The 20,412-nt window shown below is 40.1% G+C and overlaps 1 protein-coding gene across 2 annotated transcripts in view; it reads left to right on the top strand.

Moving 5' to 3' along the window:
* The window catches only part of nacc1a (nucleus accumbens associated 1, BEN and BTB (POZ) domain containing a), a 42,209-nt gene extending 22,056 nt beyond the window's left edge, over positions 1–20,153 (top strand). The window contains exons 3-8 of one of the 2 annotated variants that reach the window (XM_061885476.1): positions 3,815–4,078; positions 5,820–6,438; positions 6,523–6,693; positions 9,070–9,175; positions 9,274–9,371; positions 12,747–20,153. In XM_061885476.1, coding sequence (XP_061741460.1) covers positions 3,815–4,078; positions 5,820–6,438; positions 6,523–6,693; positions 9,070–9,175; positions 9,274–9,371; positions 12,747–13,060 — 1,572 coding nt within the window. In that variant the 3' untranslated portion in view covers positions 13,061–20,153. Of the gene's footprint in view, positions 1–3,814; positions 4,079–5,819; positions 6,445–6,522; positions 6,694–9,069; positions 9,176–9,273; positions 9,372–12,746 lie in introns of both variants that reach the window. The other variant, XM_061885474.1, reaches the window with a different exon arrangement.
* The last annotated feature ends 259 nt before the right edge of the window (positions 20,154–20,412 follow it).

Genomic DNA, 20,412 nt, shown 5'->3' on the forward strand with positions numbered 1-20,412 from the left:
ACACTGATGGTGGAAGCTGCCATGCAAAGCGCTGACCACGACCTATCGGGTTTGGGATCTTGCTCAGGGACACCTCGACATGACCTTTCCAGGAAATGGTCGAACCCGTAACCTTCTGGTTACAAGATGGCCACTCTAACCAGATATTAAGGGGGCTACTTGCAACATTTACACAGATGCCTAGTTAGCGCTAAGTTTGTATTTTAGGTGTTATATCTTGCACTCTTACGACTTTTTGGACATAATTACATAACTACATACATATGTAACACATGCAAGCACATTATCTTTGGGTGTTGTTAACTAACGATACAGATTTTGATAATTAGCGTTAGCTGTCATTGAATGTATATTCTCTCAACAACAATAGGACTGCAAATTGTTTGTTGCTTCTCTTGGACCTATTTTGTATGCGTGCATGCCCTCACTGCGCATATGTGTTGACGAGACAGGGTGAGTGACCGCCGTAAACACCAATCATATTTTTGGGCCGGGAAAATGTTCATTACATAAACCTAGTAATTGTGAAAAATATAAACCGTTATATTCTGTTAAACCACTAATGGTAACCTAATCTAGCCAATGGTGTTGTTGTTATATTTTTTGGTTTGAAAAATGTGTCGTGTGAGGAAGTGGCAAACAGCCACTTTAAAGATGTGTAATAATACTAACCAGGGATACATGATAATTATCGGCCCGATATTAATTATGACGTCCTCACACAGATTAATCGAAAACTATCAGGGTTTCCGTGGGTCATTAAAACACATTAAAATGTATTACCGGGAACCTTTTTCTCTCCTTTCATTCACAATTCTTATGTAAGACCTGAACAGGTATATATATTTTTTAATCCATTCTTATTCATAAAATATTGTACGAAGTACAAGGCGGCTAACAATACAGCTAATAAGACCACTTTATTGCGGCCATAAAGCTCTCTAAAAGGCTCAACGGTAACAATTTTTGGGGATTTTGTATATTGTTAATTTGTTTATTAATAAAATCACACTTTTAAAATAAACATTTAACAGATAATGATTACTGTGCTGTCCAGGTGTTATATCTTGATTTCCTACACTAGGGGTGGGGGAAAATAATACATTTTTAGATGGACATGGACGGTTATGAAATTGATTAGTAAACATCAAAAATTGATAATCAATTAATTTAATGTAAATACAGTTCTAAAATTGGATGACTGCAGCGAGCCACCTCTCCGAGATCCGACCAGCTCTTTACGTTGCAGTTTTGCACACATTTCCATTAATTTATTAATGTGGGAATTATTTTTAACTGTTTCTTGTTACAAATGCACTGTTTTTTTAAGTTGCAAGTATTCAAAACTTACTTAGTTAAACGACAATAAATCTAAAACTGCATCAAATATACATAAATTAAAGATGCACAATAATAAATTTTTAATGTAAGCGTAAATCATGAATCGTAATCGAATCGTGAGGTGCCCAAAGATTCCCACCTTTATTCCTGAGTCTCATTTGCAAGTGTTACAAGGTACACTTTGCATGCATTTAGATGGCTGTAGTTTATAAGCTACTATAAGCTGTCTCTTACCTGGGCCTCGTTAATAATTTCCCCAATGTTCAATCAAGATAATTGTTTTCTAGTTTTTGTTGCAATTTAGGTGTACGTTCAAGCCTCTCACTTTTAAACTTAAGTTCCTTTTAACACTATGGTAAATGGGTTGTACTTGTATAGCGCTTTTCTACCCCTTTTTAAGGAGTCTAAAGCGCTTTGATAGTATTTCCACATTCACCCATTCACACACACATTCACACACTGACGGTGGGAGCAGCCATGCAAGGCGCTCACCAGGGCCCATCAGGAGCAAGGGTGAAGTGTCTTGCCCAAGGACACAACGAACGTGACTAGGTTGGTAGAAGGTGCTGATTGAACCAGCAACCCTCAGATTGCTGGCACAGGCACTCTACCAACTTCGCCACGCTGTCCCCTCATGACTAGAAAAAAGACGTACCGAATAAACAAGGGAATAAATTGAGCATGTATGACAACATGCCAACTGCATGAATTCGTAACCAAAGATCATCTGTTTACCTCAATATTTTTACTATTTAGGATCCAACTGGATTATATTGAAGTCAAACTGTTTTCTTACCGCAATTGATATATCCAAATATCGATATGGCAAACTGTTGCAAAATTTAAAGGGGAACTGCAAGTTTGCCTATCCTTCACAATCATTATGAGGAACAAGAAGACAAAAGGTTTTTGTTTTTTTTTGCTTTCTAACATATACAAATTGGCTCATTCTGGGTGGCCAGCAATGCAACTAATGTGAGCAATCAATTCTACCTCTACATCATTTTAAAAATGCATTCAAAAACTGTCAACAATACTTCATTTACATTCCATAACCTGTATAATAACCAAACTGTAGAGACGTTGTTATTGTAAAAGCAAACACTGAGGAACTCTTTTTCTAGCACAGTAACACATCGCCATTTAACAATATTAGCCCTACGGCGAGAGATAAACTAGCTTCTACGACAACATGAAACATGTTTGAGTTTCTAATGCACAACACTGCAATATGACACCAATTTGTTGTGACTGAAAAACATGAACAATCATATTACAGTGTCTGTAAAGACAGTGATGTACACTTTTGTCATAACAGAAAGCAGCATGAACACTTAAATGATCACTACAAATGTAACAGAGTTGCTTGAATTTACTTTATTGCAATCACGGTCAATCTTGACTGCATTCATTTAGGACCAAGACCACCTTAATGCACACGCTTATCCCCCAATTAGGGGTCCCCAATTTTGACGGTACAATGCAATTATTGGTGTTCACGGCACAGCTCTGCTTCGTGTAGCGATTATGTACTCTCTCTCTCGAATGCAATGTTTTTTCATACTGCTCAGATCCGGCCTCGAACCCAGCACACTCGCCTCTCACACCAGCGAGAAACGAGCGTGCTGACGACTGAGCTAAAAGCATGTATTCATGAACACTATTATGTTTAAATGCATGGCATTTTTACATTGCTGCTGTTCTGTTGAGTAAATAATTATTCTATTTTTCAAACTGTGTTTTCAGGGTGGGGGTGTTGAGGATTGGGGCCCCTCCCCCAAAAATTCCTTCAGCCCTGTGGCCCCCCCCATAGTTTAAGGCGGCCCTGACAAATACCTACAAATGCTAAACACTTATTTTTGTTTTGTTATGTTTGTACTTAATAGATTTGAGCTACTCGACAGACATGAGATGCCATCTTCTAGTTGACAGCCGGGTTGCATTAAAACGGTGTCATTGTTTTTGCACCATGCTGTTTGCAGCATCGCCGTATACTTATCACGAGCCATGTTGCATCATAAGGTACCCTGAAATCCGCGGCCCTAACTGATATATAGAATTATGTATTTTTCATTGTTTGAAATTAGCACTCTATGCTTTGTTTTCATTTACTTTCAATTTCCTTGGAGCCTGTGCAGGCAGCAAACTCGTTGGGTCTCAACTTAATTGCGTCCCCAGCTAGTTGTTACCGCGGTGTGAAATCCATTATGTGGTTCCATTGCTTCTAGACCTACAAAACGAAAAACACCGTCCATCTGAGCTGGAGCCTATCTCAGATTAGTTTTTATAAGAACACTATATCAGTTGTATTCCACTTGGTCTATCTACAAAGTTGAGTTCAGTAATCGACTATTCTTTGCAAGTATTCTCACGAGAAGGTGACGTTATTGAGTTGTTACTGTGTAGAAGTTGCAAATAATGTGTTGTCATATGTCTAATCAGACTCACCCTTTTTTTGTTGTTGTTGTTAAAGGCCCATCGTGCTGTGTTGGCTGCGAGCAGTTCTTACTTCCGGGACCTTTTCAGCAACAGCGGAGGCTGCAATGGCAACGAGGCCAGCCCAGCAGTGGTGGAGCTCCCGCCGGCGGTGCAGCCTCAAAGCTTCCAGCAGATTTTGTCTTTCTGCTACACGGGTCGTCTGAGCATGACTGTGGGGGACCAGTTCCTCCTCATGTATACTGCTGGATTCCTGCAGATCCAACAGATCATGGAAAAAGGCACTGAATTTTTCCTAAAGGTAAAAATAAAAGTATTTTACTTGAAATCTATCTGAATCATTTGTCTGGCCAAACGCTGAAGCGAAAATATAATATTTCTATGAGGCAGTATTCTCAAACTGTGGTACGCCAAAGATTTGATTCATTATTTTCGTACTATTTCCTATATTCAAAGACAGTGTTACTGTTTGAAATGTGTGTAATTTTACAATGTCCAAAATATTAAATATGCTCCCCTACATTGTTTTTAATGAATATGTGGGCCTACTATGCTACCACATTTTAATGTTGGTCATTATGGTGGTACTTGGAGAGCCAAGTGTTTTCTGAGATGTTACTTGGTGAAAAAAAATTATAAGAACTAATGCTCTAAAGTATTCTCAAAGTATGCACGGTTTTATTGCTGCCTTTTGGATCCTCTGACCTTTTCTAGTTTATAAAGCATTTATCTATGAGTGCCTTTTGTATTTATGTACATGAAAGCAGAATGTAAATGAGAGAAAGCACTGAGCTAATACACAACTTAATCTGTTTATTAATTGTCTAATTACAACACCCCGTGTTTGACCGTTTATGCACACCCAGGAGCTGTAATAAAAGTTCTCCCTCGGTGGAAGATAACTAGAAAAGACGCTCAAGAGAGCAAGTGGAAATATTGTGGTCTGCGTATCAACACAGCAGATTTTATAAACAATTACATTGACATATTTCCATGCTTACAGTGATACCTCAACTAAAGAGTGTTTTGAGACAAGAGCTGTCTCTCGGCTAATTGTTATATTTCAAGTTACAAACAAACATTTCAGTTACAAGCATGCCCGCCATTTGTAAGCGTAGCGAAAGCCACAATGAACCCTGAAACATCTGATCTTACTCGCCAGCATTAGCTTATAATTCGATCTTGACATAATTTGTTTTTCCCAGCACGTGAAGGAAGAATGTTAGTGTGAAGGACAGTGCTTTTAAGAACAAGTGGATGATATTCATTGAATAAAAGAAAGAAATCACCTCAAACATGATCGAGTGTGTACTGTGGCTAGCTAACTTGGTGAAGCAATTTGAGTGAAACACTGAGAGTCTGCACCATATTGAAGCAGAAGTGAGTCTAACCCCAGCCAAATAGGTTAAAATATTATCCATGAAAATATAAAGAACCTTCTTAAAGGATTGTCTTTTTTTCCTAGATTTTTAAAATGTATACAATTTTTTACAATATTTATTTTTCGGTGTGATTATGCAGATCATACGTGTTTCGAAGTTGTGGATATTTCTATGATGGGTGGAGCCATTCCACCAAAATTTTACAAAGTAGTACATAAATTCACAAGCTCGTGTAGAGTGGAGCATGTTTAACTATTCCATGTCCTGTAGTCCTTCAGAGATAGCTTATAAGAAACATACTTTGATTGGGGATTTAGCTGCACTCTGGAGACGTTTGTCACTAACGAGGACGCTACATTGCGTTGAGGACAACCTTGTTCGCTTGCAGCGGTCAAATTTGCAGGACACAGCAGTATCAGGTTATAATGATAATGATAGTATTAAAAGCTCTATTCTCTGCCAAATTGATATCATTTATGTTGTAAATATTGCACAACTTCATTGTAAATGTAGTTGTTTTCCTTTGTTCAATGAGAGACATTGTGCAGATGTACCTAATGTTGTGGTTCACCCCCTCGGTCAGTCATAGTTGTACTATGTTGTCATTACGAACACATTCTTCATATATGCCACAGCACTAATATATACATTCATCTCCAGGTTTCTTCCCCCAGTTGTGACTCACAAGGTCTTAATGCAGAGGAGGCTCCACCATCTGAGCCTCAGAGCCCTGTAACCCAAACCGGAACCAACGGGGCCCGGCCCGCCGCCTGCTTGACGCCCCTCCCCTTGGTGTCCCGTGTAAAAACGGAACAACCAGCCAGCCAACCGGAAGCTGCCGCTCATTCGGTGGTCTGCACTCCTGTCGCCAAGCGGCTGTGGGAGGGCGGCAGCAGCCGCGACGGAGGCGGAGGAGGCTCCGGTGCAGGAGGAGGAGCCAGAAAGGCAGCGCGTTACTCACAGGAGGCAGTACGGGGCAGTACCATCCAGAGCCCCGGAGCGCTCGGATTGGCCATGGGTATGGGTGCTACGGCAACGAGCCTGGCCGGCATGGTGGCAAGCGGCGGGCTTAGTGGCGCCGCTGGCACCAACGGCAGCTCTACGTCTGGCGTCGGCATGTCGGAGGGTGCCAGCCCCGGCACCTACGCCAGTGACTCGCCCATCAGCTACCACGATGACGAGGAGGAAGAAGAGGGTGCAGAGGAGTGCGCCGAAGAGCAGTACAGGCAAATCTGCAACATGTACACCATGTACAGCATGCTCAACATGGGAGCTGCAGGTAACGGTCAGTCCAATCTCAACACAATAAAATGATGGGGTGTTTTTATTTATCTTCTAATGTTTTGGCATTGTGTTTCCTCAGCTGCTGGTGAGCGCGTAGAGGCTCTACCTGACCACACGGAGACACGGGGGCGAATGCGGGGCAGAGACCTCACGTGCCTTCCTGCAGAACTTATTGCCCAGATAGGCAACCGCTGTCATCCAAAACTCTATGAGGAAGGAGATCCTGCTGAGAAACTAGAGCTGGTCTCAGGTAAGTACTGTGTGTGTGCGCGTGCATGTGTGTGTCAATAGTCTTAACATGAGCTTGTTTATAGCAAATTAAAATAATAAACTGCACTTGTAAAAGCAGGCCAGCTTGAAGTTCTTGTACTATATCTTATTTCCAGTCAAATACAAATGTGACAATTGAATTTTGTCTGACATAAAAAAATTGATTTTCTGATAATAAAAAATATCGATCTAGTTACTGTAGTACTGACCATTAACTGATACTATACAAGGTATCGTTACTGTTGATTTGTATTGATTGTATTAATTCTAGCTTATCAAGATCTGTAGCTTATCATCAAGCTATGCTTTTTTGTATCTTTCTCTGATGTGTCGAGTAGTGGTTCTCGAGTTTTAGTTACAATAAACGCGATATATGTGCGGGCATTAGTGATTTAGAAGCAGCTTTGCCATGTGATGAGCTGCTGAGGACGCTGTCAAATCTGTGGGACACAGCTAGAATGTGTCATCAACATGCATTTACACAATATAACAACATAATTAAAATAAAAAATAACAATAACATTTAACATAAAAACAATAAAATTAAAAACTACAAGTTTTACAATATAAAACTATTCTTACTTATTAAACCGTCCCATGTGTGATGTCTGTAGGAGTGTTTTCATGCATATTTGTATGTGCTATCGTAATGTAATCAAGCTAGCGTTGTTAGCATTAGCTAATATGTTTACCGGTACACATTTTCCAGTGTCTTTGTTAGTTTTATTAACTTAAAATGGCATTCTTTTTGTATTGTTTCCTTTAGGTAAATTTACCAAAACGTCACCATGGACTTTTTGAGTCTATTTAGGTGATTGCAGAACTAGCTTTCACAGCCAGTGTGTCGATGACAGGAATTTTAGTTTTGTTTGATTAGCCGTTTTACTCCCGTGTTATAGACACCGTTTGGAAACAATTTTGGAAACAAACATCTACAAAATCTTTTTGTGTAAATAGCTCATTTCACAACCTATATACCTGAGGCTTATAGTCCGATGCAGCTATTATATGGAAAATGATATTTTTCTGCAAAAATCGAGTGGGTGCTGTCAATATACCTGTGCGCTCAATGACTATACAACTCTAAAGACATCTGTTTTACTGTACATGCATACAAGCATAGCATGTGCTCCAAAACATTTTTGACCAAGACTCACTGCCATGATACAAGTCTTTTAGGAAGCCTTAGTTAGTGCAGTATGAGTTTTGCATGGAAACAGGAGTTCAGAACAGTCAGATAAAGATTCCAAAATGTTAATTTTCCCCAAAGGCAATTTATATAAAATTCTGGAGTTATTAACCACTTCTAAATGTGAACTTTTGACCACGATCCACTCTTCCCCCACTCGTGAACAAGACTCCTAGGTACTTGAACTCCTAGGAGTTCAATTTACCGGTCGATCTACGTTCCCATCCTCACCTATGGTCATGAGCTTTGGGTCATGACCGAAAGGATAAGATCACGGGTACAAGCGGCCGAAATGAGTTTCCTCCGCCGGGTGGCGGGGCTCTCCCTTAGAGATAGGTTGAGAAGCTCTGCCATCCGGGAGGAGCTCAACGTAAAGCCGCTGCTCCTCCACATCGAGAGGAGCCAGATGAGGTGGTTCGGGCATCTGGTCAGGATGCCACCCGAACGCCTCCCTAGGGATGTGTTTAGGGCACGTCCAGCTGGTAGGAGGCCACGGGGAAGACCCAGGACACGTTGGAAAGACTATGTCTCCCGGCTGGCCTGGGAACGCCTCGGGATCCCCCGGGAAGAGCTAGACGAAGTGGCTGGAGATAGGGAAGTCTGGGCTTCCCTGCTTAGGCTGCTGCCCCCGCGACCCGACCTCGGATAAGCGGAAGATGATGGATGGATGGATGGAACTTTTGACCAGTTTTTTATGTTGGTTCATACAGTATTTGACAATGACCGCAAATTTGCCTCTTTGTGTTTACTGCATCCATTTTTAGTCAGCTGCCGAGTGGGTGCTAAATTAATGCACTCGGACCGGCAATATTTAACGTAAAATCTATTCCTCTTTTTACAAAATTGCTTCAACATACAGCCAGCTACCCATTGCTCACAATCCACATTATAGACAAATTATAGATGATTTATCATGGCCACCCATACGAGACATAGTTGCGTGTGAGAGGGGAATTTATGCTTTAAGATGACGTCGTTGTTAAATTAGCAGGCTTGGCATCAGTGTGCTAAAAACACAACACACTTGTGACTCAGCGTCTGTGTCAAAGACGTTAATGCTCTGTGCATTGCAATGTATTTCTTAAAGAGAGAATGAGGAATAATACTAGATAACCTCAGAAGTATTTGTTTTTGTCCTGTTTATTTTCTCTGTATGTGCGTCCACAGGTACGTCTGTGTTCATTTCACGAGCCCAGCTGATGAACTGTCACGTAAGTGCAGGGACCAGACACAAGGTGCTGCTGAGGAGGCTGCTGGCTGCCTTCTTTGACAGGTTGGTTTCCACCTGCCAGTGTGCTGCCCTTGATATCCACTTATAATCAAGCTGGTCGTGTGGATAAACAACCTTACAATTATTTTTCTTGTGCTCAGGAATACACTGGCTAACAGCTGTGGGACAGGCATCCGCTCATCCACCAATGACCCCAGCCGCAAGCCACTGGACAACAGAGTGTTGCATGCTGTTAAATGTGAGCAGACTCTTTTTGTTGTTGCATTTCAGCGCATTTATATAATCATTTTACAGTGTTCAGTTGTTACGTAGTATCTAATTACGTTCTGTAACTAGTTTGACCTACTTTCCTTTGAACTGTATTACTTTTTCACAAAGGCAAACACTAATTACTGTTTTGACTAGATATCAGATGAACCTTAATATAAGACGACACCTCTTTCATACTTTCTATCGAGCCGAATAGGGATGTAACGATAAACGGTAATAATGATAATTGCAGTAAAACTCCAGACGGTTAGTATTACTGTTTTAAATTGAATTATCCCAAAAATTGTGACGGAAAACTACACTTTCATAAACTCATGGACTGATTGGCGCTAGCCTGCTAGCTGACAGTAGGAAGGGTATTCATTATAACACAGGCATTCATTTGTCATGGGTTACCTGACACATGAAACGTGACAAATTGAGGGGGTGCACTATCCACACTAGCCACCAGATGGCAGTGGAGTGTTGAATATCTTACAGTAAAATGGGTTTTATGGCAATTCCATCTTTGACCACAGCATCAGTTGCTATGTAGAGTGGCGCTTTCCATCATATTCAGCAGACTGAATTGCCAAAGGATTAACCGCGTCTATTCCTCTAATGTGAGATACACCTAGCAGCATACTAAATTGCAAAAGCATTACCCCCGCCTCGACCTCTCATGCGAGATCCACTCTGGAATGGCACCATATGAATTCCTTTCTTACTGTAAATGCTAGAATGAAAATATTCCCAGATATAAAAAAGCCACCCAAAATTAATAATAATAGATTTTATTTGCTACTCACTTTTCATTTAAATAAATCATAAAGTTGTATAGTACAAACCAATATGAATACTAAAACACAGTGAAGCATAAGAAACACAAACACACAAAACAATTGGTTTTCTAAGAGTTTGTATATTTATTTTAGTTACCGTATTTAAAATAGTAAAAAACGTGGTCGAAAAATGTCAGTATGTGTATGTAACTTTTGAGTACATTCAAAAATACCGCTATAACGATAACCATCATATGAAATTTTCATATCCACACTCTGCATCTCTAGCACACAATTGATGACTTAAAACGTGACATTTAGTGGCGTCTACTAAAGGGGCGTTCACACTGAAGTTCATGGCTTTTCTCAAACCGCCGTGAATTCAACGACAGTGGAAAGCCGTTTTCAACACGTTTTAAACAAGGCAGATTAGCGTGGATCTCTACGGATCTCCCCGAAAGGCGGCGGAGTCCTACACCCTCTTCATCCTCAGTGTAGCTCTTTGTTCACATCGTGAAGATCCGGGAGAAAAATATGTCGGCTTATGGCGTTGTTAACACATTATCATCACAGATCTTGCAGCTTCCCTGCAGATTCGCTATTACTAATATAATCATAATAATAGAAATAATGAATGCACCTGAGATAGTCTCCACCACCCCCGACGACCTCGAAAGGGACAAGCGGTAGAAAATGGATGGATAGATGGATGATCTGGATATGTTAATGACATCTTTAAAAAGTCAAACCATTGTAAAAAGCTGGTTTCGACCAAATCAGCCGATAATTAGTTTTGAGTGCATGTAAACTTAAACAATGTGTATGTGGCGGCGAAACTTGTAGGGTTTAGGGTTGGGATGGCGGCCTTTCAGGAGTTTTGTGAATGGTAGCCTTGAATTTGGTGCTACGTCCCTGAACATGGCAGAGATCTGATCGTTCATTGAGGTCCTTAGGTCGGCCCCGACAAAGGTTGGCTCTAATGCCCCTAGCTCAATGCCAACGTAAAAGACAGACTAACGAATATTAGCATTGCGATTGTTTACACACACATATAACACATGAGATTTTAACGAAACAAAATGTACATAAAACCAATGTATTTTACCTTAAAAGGTAAATATTTGTTTTGGTTGTTTTACTTGTCATGGTAAATGAATATGGGAAACACTGCATAAATAATCACTTCTTTCGATTCAGGATCGTCTACGTTCCAATAGTGATGCATCACAGAATCGTTTTACCCACCTAGTGCTGACTGACTTAATCAAATTGGCTTAGAACTTGCCTTACTGATAATGTCCCTCCAGGATTTGGCAGGCTTTTGTTTTATTGTGATGGTTGCGGCCTAAAGAGCCTGAATATGCGGGAGCTTTTTCTGAAAGACAAGTATTTTTACAATAACATTGAATACACTTGAGTTTTAATAAGTTTGCTATCAATGTTTTGGGTGTTCCATGTAACCTTAACCTAAAAAAAAACAATTTCTGCCAAAAGTTGTAAAACAATTACGGTATTGATGTTTTATCCATTTTATACTACAAGACTTAAAAGGTACACACTGGATGGCAGTAGACGCACATACTCAGAACTCATTGTCAAATTACTGTACTGTTTTAAATAATTATAACTAATACAAGTAATAATACATTATTATCACAGCGAGAATTACTACCAAATTCGCCGTCATTGTCTGCTGTCTTCTCTGTCAAGTTGCAGACTTTCTCCGTGTGTTTTGCGCTTGTCTATGTTCAACACTCATTTATGTTTCAACACATTTTGGCCAATGAGAGCCTCGCATGTAACATCTCTAAGATGTGAATGCTGCCTCTTTAATAGGTCAGCATTGCAAATGAAAATATGCTCTTAATTGTCTTACCCTGGATAAATAAATGACCATATTTTTCGGACCATAGGGCGCACCAGATTATAAGGTGCACTGCCAATGAGCGGGTCTATTTAGGCCTATTTTCATACAAAGGGCGCATCGGATTATAACAACAAGAGGTAGAAAATGGATGATGGATTGAGGAGTTCCTAAATAGTTTTTTAGTTTCCTCATATTTCCTGCAGTGTACAGTTTTTTGTGACTACCTCAGTGCGGTGTGACATAACCGGCTGGTTTTGTCTCGCCTTGGAAACAAAAGTGCCGCACTTTGCTTTGCAAAACGCAGACTTTCTTACCTCCGCCATAAAGGTGGTGTTTCTGTCAGGGTTTGTTTGTTAGAAACATACCTCAAACAGTTATGGATGGTTTTTGAGGACATTTTTCAGGAAATGGCTAAAAAACAATTTCTCTCATCTTACAAACACACTTCACTTCCCGCTTACGGCATTCCACACCGCCCCACCTTGCCGGCTTTGCGTTGCGCAGAGGATTCCGTGAGATAATGTGTATTTTCAGACCAGTCCAACGCTAAAGCGCCAAAAAAAAAAAACTAAACACCAAGTTCATGTTTGATACCGTCACGGTATTATTGTGAAGACTTAGAAAGCAAAATACCGCTGCATCTGCAATACCGTTACACCCCTACAATGTACACATAGCTCTTTCTAACTTTTGTTTCTTTCCCCGCCCACCGCAGTTTATTGCCAGAACTTTGCCACCAGTTTCAAAGAGAGCGAGATGAACGCCATCGCCGCCGACATGTGCACCAACGCCCGGCGTGTGGTCCGCAAGAGCTGGATCCCCAAGCTCAAGCTACTGATCGCTGAGAGCGACGCATACTCTGCCTTCCTCTCCGACGGTGTGAAAGCGGAGGACGACGCCCTGGGCGCCGACCCCACGTTCGACCCTGCCTCTCTAGAAGCCCCAGGTGGCGGCGGTGGCGTGGAGTCGGGTGGCTCCTCAGGTGAATCTCTAGCGGGTGTGAGCGGGGACGTCGGAGCGTTATTTTGAGCGCCATGCGCACAGCAGTATTTCCCAGTTGTGCTTGCTCTCTTCTTGACTGTCCATACTACACTGCTGCGGCCGCAACATGGACATCTGCTTTTCTTTTCTCACCGCGTAACGGAGCTTGTAGAGCGTGGCAGGACACCTGGCTGTCCTCCCGCACTCTTTGTCCTTTTGAAGGTGTGTAAGCACATTTTTGTTGCGTATGAAACACATTCCCGGTAGTCGTGACGGCGGCTTAGAAGGCGGTGACTAAGTGGTGAATGTATTGAATGTAAGTGTTGGTGGCATTTTTTATGAGTTTTCTTCGACTTACGTTCCACAGACTGGGGAGGAAAAAAAAAGGAACAGCCAGTAAAATGAAAAGTGAACACTATCCTTGCATCTTCCACTTATCACTTATGTTTTCTTCACCCCGCCTCAAGTTTGTCCTATATGAATATATCCCCCTTTTTTTTGTTGTTGATATATTTAGCAAGCTGAAAAGGTGACCAGAGAGGCACAAAAGAAAAGGGGCTGTTTATCCAAGAGAAGTTTTCTGGGCAACAAGTATCGTAACGGTGATATTTTTAGAAGAGAATATAGCTCAAATGTACGAGTGGTGCTGTGAGCACGGCCAGCGGGGGATGGGGGTTTTACCTTGTTGAAGTCTGGACCACAGAGGAGCGATCTCCTTTTTCCCCAGTGAAAAAGTCGTCTCATCGCAGGGTCCCGGATAATGAATAATAATCTTTTTGCTTTATGGCGGAGAACGATGGAACGAGCAGTGGAACTGCTACTTTTGAAGCGTTTCATCGGCGTGACTGTTGACTATCATGACAATGACGTGCACGGAAGTTTAGAGCCCAAAAAGTCTCTACTTTGGTGGAAAACCATAAGTAATATTTATGGAGTATTGGAATGTGCCTTTTCAATTGAAATCAATAAGCAGAAGCGTGGCAGGTAAGTCAGAAGCAATATTGCTCATTTTTACTGGTAAGTGTGTGTTTTATTTTGGAGTCCCTTTCATGTGAGGCAGGGTGGAGCTTTACGAAGCACCTTAGGGAGAAGAAGCAGTGGTTTGTGCACCTTATTGAAGTGTAGCAATTTAGCTTAGTCCTTGTCCCCCCTCCACTCTTCCACTTCCTGTCACTGGACCGATGGGTTTGTTACGGACTTTTTGTGCATGGTGTGGATCGGAGCTCATTTCTCCCGGCACGCATGAAGAGAAAGCTGGTCTATTTTTCTTAAGAATGGTGCAGCGTCACCGCGCTGCTGCTTTTTCATTCCTCGCCAGGCTAAACAACCTCACTTTCAGCGACGCACAGCGCACGCTATTCGTTTAAACCGCGAGAATGTGCGTGTGCGCCGAAATAAAAGAGAATCAAAAAGAGATGCAGTACTTTGGGATGACGCAGTAAATAACTACAAAACCTCATATGAGCACTCCACTTACCTCTCCAGTATCTTTGAAGACTGTTGTGCTTCCTGCTTGTTCACCTCCACTCTATTCTCCTGTGCTGCTTCCACTCATCCCACTGGCTTCTTTGTTCTGCCGTCCTTCCATCACTTCCTGTTGAAAAACATTTTGACGATTTCATTAACCTCAGAGAATGTGCATTAAAGAAAATAGTCTATTCATCCATTGTTAAGAATGATGTCATTGTGTGGGATTGATTAGGAAAATATTCCGTATTTTACGGACTATCGACCGAAGCCGCAGATTTATATGTTGATAAATAATGAAGATAGTTACATACCTTTAAAGCGGCAGTAAAACGGCTGATCAAACAAAACAAGAAGTCATTGTCATGGATCCAGTAGCTGCGGAAGCTGGCTCTCCAATCAGCAAAACAGACTCACTAGCTCCAAGATGACATTTTGTTGAATTCACTGAGGAATTTGTGAAACTGAAACAATACAAAAAAAAGTTGTAAGTTACCGTAAACACTGGTTCTTTTTTTTTCTCTACAATTTGTGAATCCTTATAAGACGGTGTGGCTAATTTAGGGATTTTCCTTTGCTGATGGCAATTATAAAAAATAAAAAAAAATAAAAAATGTGTTTTATTGTTTGTGTTATGGCGCTATCTTTTGGATGAGTTTGTTCACTGCAGGTGCCGCGGAGTCCTTCCATATAGTGCTTTTATCAGTCTTTCAGCTGTCCATAGTGTTTCTACTCCTATGGATTCTACATTCATAACGACAAGCAACGTTTTTAAGCTTAACAGTACAACTAAAACGGTTTATGCTCACTAAACCGTCTCATGTCTGTAGGAGAGTTTTCATGCATATTTGTACGTGCTATTGTAATGTAATGACACTCGCTTCGTTAGCATTAGCTAATATGCTAAAACGTTTACGAGTGCCTGTTAGTTTTATTAACTTACAACAACATTCCTTTTGTATTGTTTCAGTTTCACAAATTCCGCAGTAAACTCACCAAGATGCCACCGTGGAGTTATTGAGTCTGTTCATCTGAGTGGAGAGCTAGCTTCAGCAGCTAGTGGGTCCATGATGATGACTTTTGTTTTGTTTGATCAACCATTTTACTGCCGTGTTACAGACACAGTTTTTCGAAACAATTAAGGTATATAAATCAACATTTACAGATTATTTCTGTGCAAATAACTAATTTCACAACAGATATACAAACCCCGTTTCCATATGAGTTGGGAAATTGTGTTAGATGTAAATATAAACGGAATACAATGATTTGCAAATCCTTTTCAACCCATATTCAATTGAATGCACTACAAAGACAAGATATTTGATGTTCAAACTGAAACTTTTTTTTTTTTGCAAATAATAATTAACTTAGAATTTCATGGCTGCAACACATGCCATAGGAGTTTGGAAAGGGCATGTTCACCACTGTGTTACATCACCTTTTCTTTTAACAACACTCAATAAATGTTTGGGACCTGAGAAAAGTAATTGTTGAAGCTTTGAGAGTGGAATTCTTTCCCATTCTTGTTTTACGTAGAGCTTCAGCCGTTCAACAGTCCGGGGTTTCTGCTGTCGTAATTTACGCTTCATAATGCGCCACGCATTTTCGATGGGAGACAGGTCTGGACTGCAGGCGGGCCAGGAAAGTAACCTCACTCTTTTTTACGAAGCCACGCTGTTGTAACACGTGGCTTGGCATTGTTTTGCTGAAATAAGCATGGGCGTCCATGATAACGTTGTTTGGATGACAACATATGTTGCTCCAAAACCTGTATGGACCATTCAGCATTAATTGTGTCTTCACAGATGTGTAAGTTACCCATGCCTTGGGCACTAATACACCCCCATACCATCACAGATGCTGGCTTCTCATCTTTGCGCTTATAACAATCCGGATGGTTATTTTCCTCATTGTTCTGGAGGACACCACGTCCACAGTTTCCAAATATAATTGGAAATGTGGACTCGTCAGACCACAGAACACTTTTCCACTTTGCATCAGTCCATCTTAGATGAGCTCGGGTCCAGCGAAGCCGGCAGCGTTCCTTTGTATTGTTGATAAATTACTTTAGCTTTGCATAGTAGAGTTTTAACTTGCGCTTACAGATGTAGCGACCAACTGTAGTTACTGACAGTGGTTTTATGAAGTGTTCCTGAGCCCATGTGGTGATATCCTTTACACACTGATGTCGGTTTTTGGTGCAGTACCGCCTGAAGTATCAAAGTTCCGTAATATCATCGCTTACGTGCAGTGATTTCTACACATTGTCTGAACCTTTTGATGATTTCACGGACCGTAGATGGTAAAATCCCTAAATTCCTTGCAATAGCTCGTTGAGAAATGTTGTTCTAAAACTGTTCAACAATTTGCTTACAAATTGGTGACCCTCGCCCTATCCTTGTTTGTGAATGACTTAGCATTTCATGGAAGCCGTTTTTATACCCAATCATGGCACCCATCTGTTCCCTATTAGCCTGCACACCTGTGGGATGCTCCAAATAAGTGTTTGATGAGCATTCCTCAACTTTATCAGTATTTATTTCCACCTTTCCCAACTTCCCTGTCACGTGTTGCTGGCATCCAATTTTAAAGTTAATGATTATTTCCCCCCATAAATATGTTTATCAGTTTTAACATCAAATATGTTGTCTTTGTAGCATATTCAACTGAATATGGGTTAAAAATGGTTTGCAAATCATCGTATTCTGTTTATTTTTACATCTAACACAATTTCCCAACTCATATGGAAACGGGGTTTGTATCTGCGGGTTATAGTCCGGTGCGGCTAATATGTGGAAACTTATTTTTTTCCCCTACAATTTAGAGGGTGCGGCTAATATACCGGTACCAACATTGTCCGGAAAATATTGTAATAATACTAACACAGACATGTCAGAATGCTAGCATATTAGCAAATGCTAACGACGTGGGCGTCATTACATTACAATCACGTGTACAAATAGGCATGAAAACACTCCCACAGACATCACACATGGGACGGTTTAGTAAGTATAAACAGTTTTAGTTATATTTTAAAACTTAAAAACGTTGCTTGGACTTAAGAATGAAAAATCCAAATGAGTAGAACGCTATTGACGGCTAGAAGACTGAACGGCACTCTACTTCCGGTTGAAAGCGGTTAAGGGAAGGTCACTGCAGCAAATTTGTCCAAAAGATGGCGCCATAGCACAAACAATAAAACTCATTCTCAATTAATTTGCTTGTTTTTTGGGGGGGAAACTTTTTGTATTACGGCCATCAACGAAGAAAATCTATTAGATTAGCCACACCGTTTTATAAGCCCCAGGGCACAAAGTGTAGGAAAAAGTAGCGGCTTATAGTCCAAAATTTATGGTAGCTTTGATTTATATTCTGTTGGTTCAATTATGAATGTAACTAATAAAAATGGATCAAATCAATACCCCATGGAGTAGCCGGAACGTTAAATACATAGATGTAGTTACCACACGCCCACTGCAATAGCACACGTTAGATAACGCGCTGGTATGTGGGTGCTGTGATCTGTGTGGCAGCATATTGATACCTTTTTTTTTAGTGTGTTAAAAGTTAAATTTAAATGTTGATGATGTGCATTTATTAAGGTGGGAAAAAAAAGTAAGCAAGCAAAAAAAAAGTTTGTAATCATCCCTTGTTTTGGCGCTGTTCATTGGTTTTGGACGTCCTACTTTGTAGAAATTAATTGATCATAAATCCAATATTTATACAGCGAGAACATAAAAAAACCTTGTAAATATACATTCTTACAAGATGACAGCCCCTAAGACGTTAAATAACACCTTTTGCTCACCTTTCACATTTTTGATTTAATATTGTAAAGCTGCCTGAGGCTGAGGCAATCACTGGCCACAATACTGAACAGCCAAACTGATTGAAACTGTAGTTTCCTCACTTATGAACGTAGGATAGATATTTTAGGAATACCACTTGTGGTAAAGCTTCATATGAAGCGACCTATCTATTTTGCTTACATTTTTAAATAAACTTCAGTCCTAAACAAAAATATTAAACAGGTAATGATTTTAATGAGCCTTTGATTGCCTTTTGATCAGATACTGTAAAAATCAATGCAGATTTATTCTAATTGAAAACGGTGACAAGGGGCATTCAAAAACTAAAATGGAAAAAAAATGATATTTTAATTTAGGATGTAGTGAGACCATTCACACAAAAGAGCCAGTAGCTGCAGTGTCCGCACTGCCATCTTTTTTTTTTTTTTTTTTTTTTTTTTTAAAGGGCTGAAGTTGATTTAAAAATTTGAGCAAAAATACGTAAATAAAAAAAGATTACTATAATTTTGAAAAATTAAGGACATACATGTCCAGTTTGGCATTGGGGTATTGATTAATAACTACCAGTGCATCGTACACCTGAGTTTGACACTTTGACAGTTTTAGGTTTAACATAAAAAAAAACATATTGGTAAAAAACCATGTACACAACTAAAATGATGGCCAAAATACAGCAAAAACTTACTAAAGGGACAAAAGAGTCAGCCTTTATCCACTAAGTTTAAGACAATTACACAATTAAAGGTGGTTATTGGACAAAACTACTTTGACTGACTATAAGTAAATTGTCAAATTTATGGTTAAATTACTATTATTTTCTTTAATAAAATGTTTGAATTAGCAATATTTTTTTCCAGTATATATATATTTTTTACAATTGTTTGAACAGCCAAACATTAAGCGCATTGTTTCAAAACAAAAACAAGCTCCCAAGATGCAATTCATCAACAATCAATCCCACACATTTGGCGTCATCGTTAATAATTGATTATTACATTGAGGTTTTTTACACTGACTGATCCTTTCTTTGAAATACGTTCCAATCAACACATTTCTGGCTGTGTTAAGTCATACTCACGACGTCCTTTAAGAGACGCAATGACTGATCTATATTTACTTCTGAGTGATGATTCATGGACTCACACTGCAATACTAGCTGTGAATCAGCACCATTGTCAGAAGGACGGACGTGTTTGCTTGCTTTTACGTCAGCAGCCGAGTCACAATATTCCACTGTGGGCTCTCTCTCTCGCTCTTTTTCCCCTCCCGCCGAGCAGCAACACTGGTTTAGGGCTTTAGGGTCACTTTTCAATTGACAGCCTTCATTACACTTGATGTGAAAAGAGCAGAAGTGTTATTTTGTGTGTGTGTGTGCAATGCATTTCATCCCATGTGTTTACACTTCCCACAACACGTAGACCTATACACACTTGAACGGATACGGTGTGGCATGGCATGGGCATCATTGTGTCACACTATGGTACATATATAAATATGAAATATACATGTATAGAGAAATACTGTACATTATACATAGACACACGTAGAGGTAAGATTGTTTGTTGTACACTCACAGCATGAGGTGTATACGGTATTTACGGCGCTTATTTCTTCTTCTTCACAATCCGTGCAGTACTGGCTTGGCCTGTGTACCCCCTTGTAGCGCCAGTCCACCTCTTCTTTCTGTGTTCCAAGTGCCAATAACTTTTGTGAAAGCCCTGTAACTGTGACCCGACATTATCAAAAGGTATAATTGCACATTAACAACTGTAAAATACAACATAATAATAATAATAATAATAATAAAAGAACGTGTCCAAATGGATTCAATGATGAATATCTTAATAAAAGATTTGTAACAATGTCTCTCGCCAGTCTGGTTTATTGTCAATTCCACCATCTGATATGGAAAACCACACTTACACACACTTGCAATATATTACATAGCTTTTTTATTAATTTAGTTTAAATCTAATTCATTTCACAAACAGTAATTATATACTATTGCTGGTGTTACTCTTACATTATCTTTGGGAAACGTCGTTAATTACATAGATTGTTTAATAAATGATGGGTCTATTTTATCCTACAAGCAAACACTGCCCTCTTTCGGTTAGTCCC

The sequence above is a fragment of the Nerophis ophidion genome, linkage group LG23 (genome assembly GCF_033978795.1).
Source record: "Nerophis ophidion isolate RoL-2023_Sa linkage group LG23, RoL_Noph_v1.0, whole genome shotgun sequence".
NCBI classification, from domain to species: Eukaryota; Metazoa; Chordata; class Actinopteri; order Syngnathiformes; family Syngnathidae; genus Nerophis; species Nerophis ophidion.